General features: G+C 31.8%; 1 protein-coding gene across 1 annotated transcript; it reads left to right on the forward strand.

Annotated features, from left to right (window-relative positions):
- Positions 1-3,466: 3,466 nt before the first annotated feature.
- LOC123194092 (GDSL esterase/lipase 5-like) lies at positions 3,467-6,081 on the forward strand. Its single transcript, XM_044607238.1, has 5 exons — positions 3,467-3,872; positions 3,951-4,069; positions 4,151-4,381; positions 4,745-5,006; positions 5,704-6,081. Exons 1-5 carry the CDS (start codon positions 3,605-3,607, stop codon positions 5,991-5,993), a joined length of 1,170 nt encoding a protein of 389 aa, XP_044463173.1. The 5' UTR covers positions 3,467-3,604; the 3' UTR covers positions 5,994-6,081.
- The last annotated feature ends 7,806 nt before the right edge of the window (positions 6,082-13,887 follow it).

Below are 13,887 nucleotides of genomic sequence, written 5' to 3' on the forward strand. Positions count from 1 at the left end.
TATATAATTAAATATTAATTTATTTATAATTTAAAATTATATAATTATATAATATATTATCATTTATATATAAATTTATAGGTATATTTTTATTATAACAGTTACAATCGAATAATTGACCTGTGGAATGACGGGGGAGGCCTTTTCTTTTAGAGCAATACTATATGTACCTATTTTGGGTACACAAATGTATATACACTCATATGTATCATCATATGATTAGTTATTGTTTTATTCTTAATTCAAAATCATTCAATCATATGATGACACATATAAATGTATATACATTTGTGTACCCAAAGTGGGTACACATAGTTTTATTGTTTCTTTTAAACGAGTAGGATGATCAGTGGGTAGGATTTATTTATTTATTTAAGATTTGAACTTTTATTATTTATAAAAAAAGCATCCAAGGGTAGGTTTGTATGTGAATACGACATTATCATTGAATATTGTTTATTAAATTGTGGAATGAAAATTAATGTCCACATCCATTTCGTATTGTATGTTTAGAACTAAACTCGAGTCACAGAAAAGATTAGATTTATGTTTAGGCCAAAAGACTTGATCCCACCCCATGTATGGTGAAAACCCAAACTTTTTGCTTTTCAATTTTCAAAAATCTAAACATTCACTTATGAGTCAAATTTTGTTAAAAATTTTAGTTAGAGTTAGGGGTAAAATCATTAATTTATTAAAAAATTAAAATTTTATTATATTTTCTTCTTCAAGTTTAAAAATCTAACAATTTCTTCTATTCAAAGTTTGAAAAGTTACCCTTTCACCACTAGATACGGCTTCCCACGATCTTCAAGGTTAGTTGATCTTCTCTTTTCGACGACTAATTTCAGTTGGACAAAGATGAGTTGTCTTTGTTTGGCAGAAATCAGCCACCATAGAATCGTCCAGCCAGCTTGAGAGGAACCACATGTGTCTTCGTTCGGCCATTTTCTTCAGTTAATTGCCTTGGTCGACAAAAATTACATCTTAAGATCAGCATCTCCAGAAACGAAGTCCGACAAACTTGGTCATTGAAGACAAAAGATTGGCCACTAAAAAGAGAAGATCAACCAACCTTGAAGATGGTGGGAAGCCAACCGATGGTCGAAGAGGAGACTGTCACCAAAGGAGAAGGAGAAAAAAACCTAAAGATAAAAATATAACTTTTCAAATTTTAGATAGAGATGAAATGTGAGTTTTTTAAATATAAAGAGAAAAATATGATAAAATTTTAATTTTTTAAATTTTTTTAATAAATAACGATTTTACGTCTAATCTTAATTAAAATTTTTAACAAAAATTAATTTATAAATAAGTTTTTAAGGTTCTAAAAATTAAAAAGTGAAACTTTCAAATTTCACTATACCATGGCAGGAACAAGTCTTTTGGCCCTATATTTATGATAAAATAAGGCCAAATGACTATTTCTCACCCAAGGTTTGATGTTTTCTCAAGTTTCCACCTTTTAACTATGAAAACACTAAACACCCACTCATGACTGGTTAGATTTAACAAAACCCTAACGGTGGTAAATTTAATCTCATTTTCCCCCCTAAAAGTTTAAAAACTAACATTTTTTCCTAAGCTAAGTTTGAAAATATCACATTCCCCCCCTAGGGTTTATTTCCAAACCCTTTCACTTTCTCCGGCGCCATCACTGGCCGTCTTTCCCTCCCGACGGTTTCTCTTCCACCGACGGCCCCTCTCAACTCTTGTACTATGCATCCGACGAAGAGAGAAGTCGTCTGGGAAGAGAAATCGTCTTCCCAGATGAAGATGAAGACGACGACGATCGCAGTTGTTTTCATCGTAGTTAGAAGATGAAGACGACGACGACTAGGAAGACGAAGAACTTCGTCATTAAGCTCGATCGCAGTTGGAAGATGAAGAAGACGACGACTGGGAAGACGAAGGACTTCATCTTCCACGACTTCTCTGACTCCGATGGGGCGTCCAAATGGGAGGAAAGAGATTGTCGGAAGGAGAGGATACTTTAGGAGGGAGAGACCGTCGGCAATAGAGTCGGAGATGTCGCCGGAGATTTCAAAACTAAACCCTAGGGTGAAACTGCGATTTTTTAAAACTTAGGCTGGGGGAAAATTTTAGTTTTTAAAGTTTAGAGGGGCAAAATAGATTCTATTTTAGTTTATTTTTAATATTATAGAGAAAATAACGATTTTACCCTTACCACTGTTAGAGTTTTGTTAAATCTAACCGGTCATGAGTGGGTGTTTGGTGTTTCCATAGTTAAAGGGTGGAAACTTGAGAAAACATCAAACCTTGGGTGGGAAATAGTCATTTGGCCATAAAATAAACTTTTTTAAATTGACGACTACATGTTAGTAGGTAGGGATGGCAATGAGGAGGGGCGGGGAGGGGATATCAATCCCCGTCCCCGTCCCCGCCCCGTCCCCGTTACGGGAATAAAAAATAATCTCTGTCCCCTCCCCGCGAAGGAAAATCCCCTCCTCATCCCCTCCCCGTCCCCGCGGGGAAAAATCCCCTCCCCATCCCCGCCCCGTCCCCGTGAGGAAAAATCCCCTCCCCATCCCCGCCCCGTCCCCGCGGGAAAAAATCCCCTCCCAATACCCATAAATATAAATTTTAATTCCTTTATGTATTTCAATAAATAAAATAAATCATATTTTCCCAAAATATCACTTGCTACAAGAGCTACAAAATATTCATTATTATTTTAGTTCAAATACAAAGTTTTCATAAAATCTAACAATATGCAATAATCAATCTCTTCATTAGTAGCTCTTCATGTATGTGATTTAGGGTAATTTTATAATAACATTAAATTTAACACTTTTCATTCACTTCAATTGATTTTATCAAGTTTATAATTTGTTTTTTTTTGTGTAAAACCTGGTGGATTGACTAACTAAGTTTTAAAGTTGAAATAAAATTAATTTGGTGCATTTGTATTTTATGATAATGAGATTCTGGAGTTTTTTTAATATGTTGGATTGATAGTTCAGAAATTAGTAAAAGCTGATAATTGATAATTCAAAAATTTGTAAAATTAAAATTATAGTTTTAATAAATCATAATATAAAAATTTCTAGAATTTAATAGTTTAGAAATTATTATATTAATATATTAGATTTAAGGGGTGGGGCGGACCGGGGAGGGGATGGGCCGGGCCGGGGAGGGGAGGGGAGGGGAGGGGCAGGGCGGGGCGGGGCGGGGAGGGGAGGGGAGGGGCGGGGTGGGGCGGGGACATATGTATCCTCGTCCCCGACCCGTCCCCGACTACGGGGATTTTTTTCATCCCCATCCCCGCCCCTTTTTCCGTTTTTATCGGAGAATCCCCTTCCCGTTAGGGTCGGGGAGGGTCAGGGCCCCTAAAATCGGGTCTAAATTGTCATCTCTATTAGTAGGTAAAGAATGACAAAGCCATGAAGGCCCTTTAGCAAAAAGATTACTACTATTTATACACTATTTTTTTTTATATAATTTAAATAATCATATTATTGACGTTATTTTATTTCAAAATTGTCTCATTCCTGTCAAATAATCGCCTTTCGAAACTTTAGTGCAGCCGGTTTATGTATAGAATGAGACCTGATCACCTAATATTGAACCTCCGATAAACCCAATGGCAAGGCTAGTTTTCCGCTTAGAACTCTTCAGTGGATGTGTAATTCTGTTATTGTTAATCAGTGTGAAGGCTTCATCAGGTAGTTCTCTGGAGAAGACAAACGCCCTCTTCGTCTTTGGAGACTCCACTGTAGATGCTGGAAACAACAATTACATCAACACCATGCCTGAAAACCCAGCAAATTTCAAGCCCTATGGCCAGAACGGCTTCTTTGGTGGACCAACGGGTCGCTTCTCTGACGGTCGCGTGATTGTTGATTTTATCGGTATCTTTTAAACACCTTTTGCTTGGAAGATTAACTATAGTTAATTGCTAATTTTTAATTAATCTTCCCTTTGTTCAGCGAGCTACGCAAATTTGCCATTGATTCCTCCCTTTTTAGAACCCTCGGCTGATTATATCAATGGTGTTAACTTCGCTGCTGGTGGAGCTGGTGTACTTCCTGAAACCCATCAGGGTTTGGTATTTATACAGAACTCAAATAACTTGAATATTCATATACTTTTGAACTTTTTGTATTTATGTTGGTGCTGTCACTGTAAGGTGATTGATCTTCGTACACAATTGAAGAATTTTGAAGAGGTGAAGAAGTCCTTAACTGAAAAGCTAGGAGAAGCAGAAGCTGAGAAACTTATATCAGGAGCTGTTTATTTCATCAGTATTGGAAGCAATGATTATATGGGTGGCTATCTGGATAACCCCAAAATGCAACAAGATTATCAACCGGAAGATTATCTTTCCATGGTCATAGGCAACTTAACAGAAGTAATCCAAGTAAGCTTTCTAATACATAACATTGAGAAAGTTGTTTTGCCGGTTTAGGCAAATAACAGGAATAGACAGACCCAGGGTTAGCTTGACTTAAGTGGTTAAACAAAAGGATCCATGTGAAAGCTCAGGGTTTAACTAATATAATCTCTCTCTTGTGAAAAAACTGTATTGATTAATGTGGGATTGATTAGTGAGATGCTACAACAAAATGAAACTCTTGATTATCCGATGCAATGATTATGGATTAAATCATTGTCTGTGAAATTGGCAGGGTTCCCAGCAGGATAGACTTTTTAGTTGGATTTTTTTCTGTTATATTAAGGCCTTTGCAATTTGTTTTTGTTGAATATTTTCTCATATAATCAGCTGCTGTATAAAAAAGGAGGTAGAAAATTTGGGTTTATGAGCGTATCTCCATTAGGGTGCATGCCATCCTGGAGAGCTTTGAACCTCAATAAAGAAAGTGAAGGTGGTTGCTATGAAGCAGCATCCTCTTTAGCAGAAGCACATAACAATGCTTTAAAAGGAATCCTCTCAAGCCTAGCATATATTTTCAAAGACTTCAAATATTCCAACGCCAACTTCTACAACTGGCTTGAAGACAGAATGAACAACCCTGGCAACTATGGTATGTATTAATTCTTCATTGATCTTATCTTAAACAAAAATAGGAGCATTTCTCGTAACATGTCTATTAAAAAACATTAGATTATAACTATAATTGTTGATTAGGTTTTTTTGAAACTTTTTTCATTCTAAGAGCCAAATATGACAGTTCAGCTTGTGAAATTGGATATTCAGCCTGTCTTTTTTCAAATATGTAGAGAATTTTCTATAAAGACGGGGATAGCTAAAATTCATGTAGGTAAGGATGGAGTGGGAATAGGGATAAAGACATCCCAAGCCGTCTCTCTTTCCCAGTTCTTTCCTTCTCTTATATATTTCTTATACCCTTCTATATTGAATCACTATTAAAAGTTTTGAATTATTATATGTTTAAATCTAATAAATATTTTATTATTTTTCGTGTGAGATATGAGGGAAAGAAATGGGGAGAGAAAAAGGAAAGATGTTTTCTTAATTGGGAGGGGATGAGATCCCCATCATCTCAGGATGGGGATGAAGAGGGGACGAGGAAGGGAGAGGGATAGAGATTAGGGTGATTGGCCCCTAACCAACTGAGCAAGTAATAAATGGGAATCTTTGTAGTTGTCATCCCTAATTGTTAAATTATTCACGATTGACGAAAAAATGGGTTGAAATATTTTATTTTGTATGTTGAAGTTGGTATATGTACGTTCTGCAAAATTTTAGAATATTTTCAGGTTTTAAGGACGGAGTAAATGCTTGCTGCGGTTCCGGGCCATACAGGGGAACGTTCACCTGTGGCGGCAGCAAGAATACAAGTTCATACGATTTGTGTGATAATCCTGATGATCATATTTGGTGGGACTCTTTCCACCTAACAGAGAAAATCCATGAGCAGTTCGCAAAAACCCTCTGGGACGGACCCTCTTCTTCTGTGGGGCCATTCAATCTCCGGGATCTCTTCTTTCCCACCATTGCCGATGTTGTTGATGCCCCTCAACCTCATGGATACATTTCCCAATTTTAATATTATATGGCTTCCACTGTTTATTTAGCACATTTGAATAACACTTTATGTTTAAACAATGAATATAAATAAAAATATTATCATATAATTAAGTGTTATTTTATTTTTAATTTAAAATCAATTCAATCAATGAATAATATATTATTATTATTTATATATAAATTTGTTCGTATAATGAGTTTATTTTCTTTTAAATGAGTAAGATAATAGTGGTTATGATTTATTTATTTAATTATTTAAGATTTGAACTATTATTATTTTAACAAAAGCATCTAAGAGTAGGTTTATTTGTGAATACGACATTATCATTGAATATTGATGATTGAATTATTGAGTGGAAAGTTAATGAACAAAGACAAGTTATATAAGTTAATTAATATAAAGATAATGCTACATATAAATAAAGGCCACATGACTATTTCCCATCCAAGGGTTGATAAAATGGCGGATTCTTACTTTTTTTTATGTTTGAAAAAGTTAATTTCACACTTTTCTATCAAAGTTAACTATTAATTTTAATAGCTAAAGAGTAATATTATATGTAAATATTTTTAATATATAATTTAAATATACAGATGATGTGACCTCATAAAATTGAGTGTTATTTTATTTTTATTTCAAAATTATTTAATCAGATGATAACATATTATTTGTGTGCTTAATTTGTATATTAAAAATAGTGGTGTCAATAGGTTAGGTCAGGTCGGCCTTGGCTTGGCCCATTGGGATAATGGGTCGGGTCTGAGGCCCAAACAATAATGGGCCTTCGAGCTAGGTTGGCCCATTAATATATAAAGATCCAACCCATATAATAATGGGCCTTAATTGGGTCAGGTCGGGCCGGCCTATTTAATCAATTTTTTTAAAAATTTTAATGAAAAATTTTAAACACAAATTATTTTTTAATTATTAAAACCGATAACAGTATTACGAATATTTTATTTATAATCTCTCACTTGTGGTAGAAGATTATTGTAATTACATGATGAAAAATATTATAAATTGATAAAATAATATAAATAAATTAATTTACATATTGTATAAATTACAAAACTTAAATAAAATATATCTACTATATAACATTTATCTACTCGTATTCTATATCTAAATCTCTGAATTCTTCAAAGATAAAGAATTATTATTTGTGAATTCAGATATTTTATAATATTTTGTAATGATAAAATAAAAATAAAAATAAAATTATAAATATAAAGAATTATTATTTACGAATTCAGATATTTTTTGAAAGAGAGTTAATAAAAGAAAATGAGATTGAAAATATAATGAAATAATTGAGATTGAGAGATTAAAAAATTTGTAAATAAAAGTGAAAATGAAAGAAAATAAAATGGATTTATCTATAAATAAATAAATTAAAAAATAAAAAAAATTAAGCAGAGGCCAACGGCTTCTGCCATTTCTGCCTCTGCCTTGGCAGAAGCTTGCTCGGCTAGCAGTTATATACAGTTAGGGTTGGATTCGAGCCGAGCCAAGCTCGGCTCGCAGCCAGCTCGGGCTCGATTCGGTTTATTTATGGTCAGCTCGAGTTCAGCTCGTTTACGGCTCGATTCGACTCATTTTTCATATCAAAACGATATCGTTTTTTATATATATAGATCAAAACGACGTCGTTTTGTATAAAAAATTTAAAAAAAAAAAATCTATCAAGCCAACTAGAGCCAGCTCGAGCTCGATCGAGCCGAGCAGAGCCCGGCTCGTTTCGGGCTCAAACTGAGCCAAGTCGAGCTGGCTCGGCTCGAGTCCAACCCTATATACAATATCAGGTCGGGCAAGGCTAACTCATGGGCTTAATATTAAAGCCTTAAACCTGGTATGCTACAGTATCAAGTCGGGTCTTTTTATGTCGGACTTTTTTTTTTGTACTTCGGGCTTGGCCTCTATTTAGCTTGGTCCAATTAACGTATCTAATTAAAAGTGTATATGCATAGTTTTATTGATGTTAAAAATTATTATACCATTTTATTCAAATATTATAATAATTGTGTATTGTTGAGTGTCAATATTATTTTTTTAAAATTTATCAAGGGTGAATGAATATTTTTCTTATTTTGTTTTAAAAATTATTACATTCACCCCATATATTTTACATCCCTTTTTTATTGTTTTTTTTTTTTTTTTGGTGTAACTATTAAGTTTGAAACTAATAAGGAGCATATTAAATTTTAAAAAATTTCAAAAATACCCCTAAGCTTTTTTCAAATTTAAAATACCCTCCTTAAAAATCATTAATGCCATTAATATTTTTAAAAATTATAATTTACCCTTAATCATATGATTATATCTCATTGACACCCCTATCTATATTTGTACAAATAATTTTTTAAAATTCTTAGTTGAAATTAATATAAATTAGGGTATAAGATTATTTGATAAAATTTTGGTAGTAAAGTGCTATTTAGTTTGAGACTTTATTTTTATTTTTAAGTAATTTTATCAAAAGGTTTACAAAATTTGTTAAAAAATTTAATAGATGGGTGTAAAATTGACTTTATCAAACTTAAGGGGTGGGCTCGGTGTTTCATCAAACCTTGTGTGGGATTAGACATTTGGCCTAAAATAAATAGTTGAATTTAGGGATGGCAACAGAGAAGGGCAGGGAGGGGATCTCAATCCTCGTCCCCGTTCCCATAGGGGATATCAATCTCCATCCCCGACCCGTCCTCGCTATGGGGATGAAAATGATTCCCCGTCCCCTCCCCGCAAAGAAAAATCCCCTCCCCATCCCTTCTCCATCCCCGCAAGGAAAAATGCCCTCTTCTTACCCGTAAAAAAAAATTCTTTTTTTTTACTTTTTAAACACAATATAAATATATTAAATAATATAATTAGATAAAATTAACCAACTATTTCAAATATCACAAATATAATATATTATCTACTTTAATATATACAACAAAAGCATAAATAAATTTGAAAAACATAAATAATTTAAAACTATAAAAAATATATTAGTATTTTAAATAAATATATTAATATAAAGATATGGGGATGGGGATGGGGATGAGGGCGGGGCGGGGAGGGGACACATGTATCTCCATCCCCAGCCCGTCCCCAATTGCAGGAATTTTTTTCATCCCTGCCCCCGTCCCCTTCCCCGTTTCTATTGGGAAATCCCCTCCCCATTAGGGTCAAGACCCCTAAAATCGGGCTCAAATTGTCATCCCTAATTGAATTCTTATACACAAATAATTTAGTAAATACTAATTAATATAGATAAATAATGTGCCAAAAAGAGTTGTATTATATCAATTTGTAAATGTTACGTTACTGATATTAGGAAAAATAAATTGTCCCCATTCATACTTTGCTTAATAACATTTTCCATCCTCCAACTTTAAAAACAACATTTTTTAAGCTATCATTCAATTTTTACCTTGAACTATTAATGTAAAATGGCATAAAAGTAATTCACTATGCACCTAAATGGCAAAAGTGGAATGATAAAAGCCTTTCATCTTCATCTTTGTTTTCTAATTTTTTGTAACTAAAAATGCTAGTGTACTACTAGAGAAGGGTGAATAGGAATTTTGTAATATCAACTTGGAATTAAAATTTAAATATAGAATAAAATTTAATCAAGCAATCTAAAAAAATATAAATGTTGTAAATTAAATGGTTGAAGATTATGAGCTTTGAACTTAGAATTGATGCACTTTACATTGTATAAACTTTTCCTATGAATCCTAGCCCTTAAATGTGCTTCCAAAGCTTGCTTTTATATTGAATGTTCAAATAATGATGCAAACTAACCATTTGAATTGAAATTTAAGTCAATATCATTAAAAAGCTCTATGAATTTGTTCTACATAGTTTGAGGAATAGTTGTTCCCTTTCTTGGAACAAGTTTTCCTAAAAAAAAGTTTTTGATATATTGAAAGTTTTTTCAATAATTCTAAACTCTATCAGATAAAACTTTTGTCTTCTTACATTTAGAACGAATATTCAAGTTCTTTGGAATAGATGTTTTATGTTCAACTGAAATTATCCAACTTTGATAGACTAATGAATAGTTTTAAGAATAGTTACATTCTTTATGGAATGACTTGAGGATTGCCTTTGGGGACAAGTGTTCAAATTATGGAACAAGCATTCTAAACTTGCACTTCAATTTTCCTCAAAATTTTCCAAACCCTTGAACAACTTCTTTGACAAGCTTATTCCTAATTTTTTTTTTAGCTAAAACAGACATTCGTCATATAAAACAGAAATTTTAAACTTGATCTTGACTTCTTCAGTCTTAGGCAAAGGCTAAAATAGTTGTTTTTAACTTGAAATCTTCTATAATAGGTGTTTGATGTCGTGAACTGGTGTTCCATTCTTCATTCTTCAATTTAGGCAATCCTATTCCATTCTTCTAGAATAGGATTGTCTTGGTCATTCTTCAATTTAGAATCTTGAATGACCAAGAAAAGAAGATCGTTTCTTGTTTGAATAAGTAATGTAGAAGTAAAACAGATGTTTCTTTTTGATAAACCAGGTGTTCCATACACTTTTTGAACCATTTTTGCATTATCAAACTAATGATATATTTTGGATAATGTCAATCTAATTTATTGTTTGAATAAATTAGTCAAACATAAAAGTCATGTTTTGCATTATCAATTTGTTTTACATTATCAAACAAAACCTAGTGTTTCTTGTTTGAATAAGTCATGTTTTAAGTAATGTCAATCTAATTTATAATCATTTACTTGATTTGTCTCATCAAAGTACATAAAAGTTAACAATCTCTCATTTTCTATTAGTGACAATGTAAGTAAAATGAGTCTTTTAAGTTATGCAAGCTTCCTTTTACACTAATACATTTTCATTTAGTTTAAAATATGCATATTTCACCCCTATAAGCAAGACAATTCAACACAAAACTTCATAATTCTCCTCCTTTTTGTCATGAAGCAAAAAATGGATTCAAAAAGCAAGTTTAATTAGAAGAGCAAATTACTATCAGTGAATTTCATTTGGTTTCAGTATAAATTATTGTGTTGTCTTTTGTTAGTGTAAGGACAAAAATGCTTTCAAGATTTAATATGTCCTTATTATTTTTGAAATTATGAAAATGACCCTATTAAAATGGAGATTTTAGTTGACCATTTGTTATCCAATAATTTTTAATTTATGATTTTTTATTTTTTTAAAATATTATTTTTCTTTATTATTTTTTATTTCTTTTTTTCTTGTCATATTTACCACCAACATCATCAAACATAGTTAGCGCTCTCTAACAAAAATTTGTCATCTTCATCAACGATACCAACAATTATTAGTAACCTCTTTCTTTTACGAAAATTTTACATTTATGCTCATCTTTTTAATTACTCATTCATTTTTGCTTTCGATCTCTCCTTATGTCATTTTCACTATCAGTTGTCAAATATTTGTTATTTTCTCTTCTTCTCTCTAATAAAAATTTCATTTTTATGTTTTTTTTTCTGGGCCAAACTGACTCATCACTACTCTCCATAACCTTTTAGCCCTTCTAATTAACCATTTACACTATCATAATCAACAAACAAGTGGGAAAATAAAAAATTTTAATTCAACGGGCAAAAAATTATTATTTCATTAAAGTTTGGATAGAAAAAATCATTCTAAAAAGTTATTAGATCATGATGAAAATTTTAAAATTTGTAGGAGAAAATTTATTATTAAAGACTCAGAACAAATGGAAAAAAAATCTTTTTGTGTGCATAATATAATAATTATATAAACAAGCAAATTGAAATTAAGAACATTTATAAAAAGGTAATTAAATTAAATACCAAAAAATCAAGTGTATAAAGCAAATTTACCCACTTTTATCAACACTAAACTAATATATCTAAATATTATGAATTGACAAATACCCCCTAAATAAACAAATATTCATCATTTCTACAAACCACGAGTTCTCGCAAATTCAGTGTACACATTTACAAAAATATTTGGAAATTTTGATTAAGTAATTTTAATTTTGGGTAATTAATTTAAGTTGTTCAAAAAAAGCAATTTTGCTTTGAGGTATGCAAAAGTGGATACTTAATTTAATTTTCTTTAATAAAAATACAATAGAGTTAAAATGTAAAAGTTGACAGAATTAATAATTTTTTGGCCAAATGACTATTTCCCATGCAAGGTTTGTAGCAAACCCAATCTTTCATCTGTTAACTTTTGAAAACTTAGATATCCATTATTCTGTTAATTTTTGTTATTATTGTCAAAGATAAAATATCATTTAAAAAATTTATTTAAACTCATAATTAGAATTACCCTTAAGTTTTGAAATTTTTATTTTTACCCTCTAAGTTTATATTTTCCAAGTTAAAAAAAAATACTTCTCCCCTCCCCCAAGTCTAGGTTCCAATTTCTTTATCTTTTACCCATTTACAGTTGCCCTTGCCTTATGAAAATTCTCAATTTCACCCCTTATTTGATTTCAATTTTTAGAGCAGCTTTGACATCGTTCTCCCTCCATCGCCAACATCTTTCTTTGCCGAGACCAAGGCGCCATCGCATCCTCCCTTCACTGACCATCACCAATTGACGAAGACATGATTCCAGATGGCAACAAAGATGTGATTTCAAACAGTTTCTCTCGACATTTTTCATATGCAATTTTAGATCATACAACGATGATGTCTCTTAGGGTTTTTTCATATGAAACGAATTGTGTTTTCATCTGGAGATGAACAAATGTCATTGTTAGTGGGCTTCGTCACTCGATGAAGGGAGGATACTACAGCGGTGGCTTGGTCTCGACAGAAGAGGACATCAATGACAAAGGGAGAACGACGTTTGAGTTGCTTTGAAAACTGAAATCAAAGAGAGCATGAAAATTGAGAGATTTTAGAAAGCAGGGGCAGCTTAAAAATGTAAAAGATAAAGAGTTGGAATCCTAGATTTTTTTGGGGAGGGGGTGGGGATTCGGAAAGTTTAGAAGACAAAAATAAAAATTTTAAAACTTAGAGATAATCCTAATTATGAGTTTAAATAAATTTTCTAAATAATAATTTTATCTTTGGTAATAACATCCAAAATTAATAAAAAATTGATATTTAGATTTTTGATAATTAACAGATGAGAAAGGAATTGCATCAAACATTGGGTGGGAAATAGTCATTTGGCCTAATTTTTTTATTGTGTTAGGCTGTTAGCAGCTCGTTAGCTATCAAAATGTCAATGCATCATCCTTAACACGAGCCTATTACTTAGTACTACAAAATGTCAATGCTTATCCACGTGCATTTAACTTGGTTAATTTGGTGCTCAACTTCCACATGTCCAAATTATGATTTGACCTGTATTGACTTGTTTCACAACATCAGCTCTCTTCTAGAACCTTCCTCTAGAAACCCTGTCACATGCCGACATATGTGATGTCATTTGTTCCAATTTTAGCCACAAGATATTTTCAGCTTTTTCGCCAGTATAATATATTTCTGTGGATGAGAACATCTAAAATATATTTTTTCAGTTTATTGTGAGAATTTTTGAATCCGTTTTTTTAATTTAGTTTTAAAAAATTCTGAAATTTTTAAAAAAATTTAAAAATATATAAATTATTGTTATATTTAATAAAAATTAATAATTATAAATAATTATTTTATTTAATTAAATATAATAAAAATATTAAAATATTATTTTATTGACAATTTTAAAAAACCGAATGATTGGCAGGTGATCCCAGCTAATGAGGCGGACGTTTCGTGAGAAACAAATAAAATAATCATGTAATTTCCTGCAAAAGCAAAACTTCAAACATATCAATTCGTTGACCGCCTGCCTTAACCACAGTAATTTTACACGTGTGCCGTCGGGAAATTTAAATAATGGGGATATTTTTTGTATTATTATTATTATTAGATGTGAATGTGATTAACGATACGGCAGACGGTAC

The sequence above is a fragment of the Mangifera indica genome, chromosome 13 (genome assembly GCF_011075055.1).
Source record: "Mangifera indica cultivar Alphonso chromosome 13, CATAS_Mindica_2.1, whole genome shotgun sequence".
NCBI lineage: Eukaryota > Viridiplantae > Streptophyta > Magnoliopsida > Sapindales > Anacardiaceae > Mangifera > Mangifera indica.

Bases quoted from the DNA above. Each gene is read 5' to 3' on its own strand.
- LOC123194092 (XM_044607238.1), top strand. From the start codon at position 3,605: ATGGCAAGGCTAGTTTTCCGCTTAGAACTCTTCAGTGGATGTGTAATT. The intron at 3,873-3,950 runs GTATCTTTTAAA...CCCTTTGTTCAG, and splicing joins CGTGATTGTTGATTTTATCG to CGAGCTACGCAAATTTGCCA. The intron at 5,007-5,703 runs GTATGTATTAAT...GAATATTTTCAG, and splicing joins GAACAACCCTGGCAACTATG to GTTTTAAGGACGGAGTAAAT.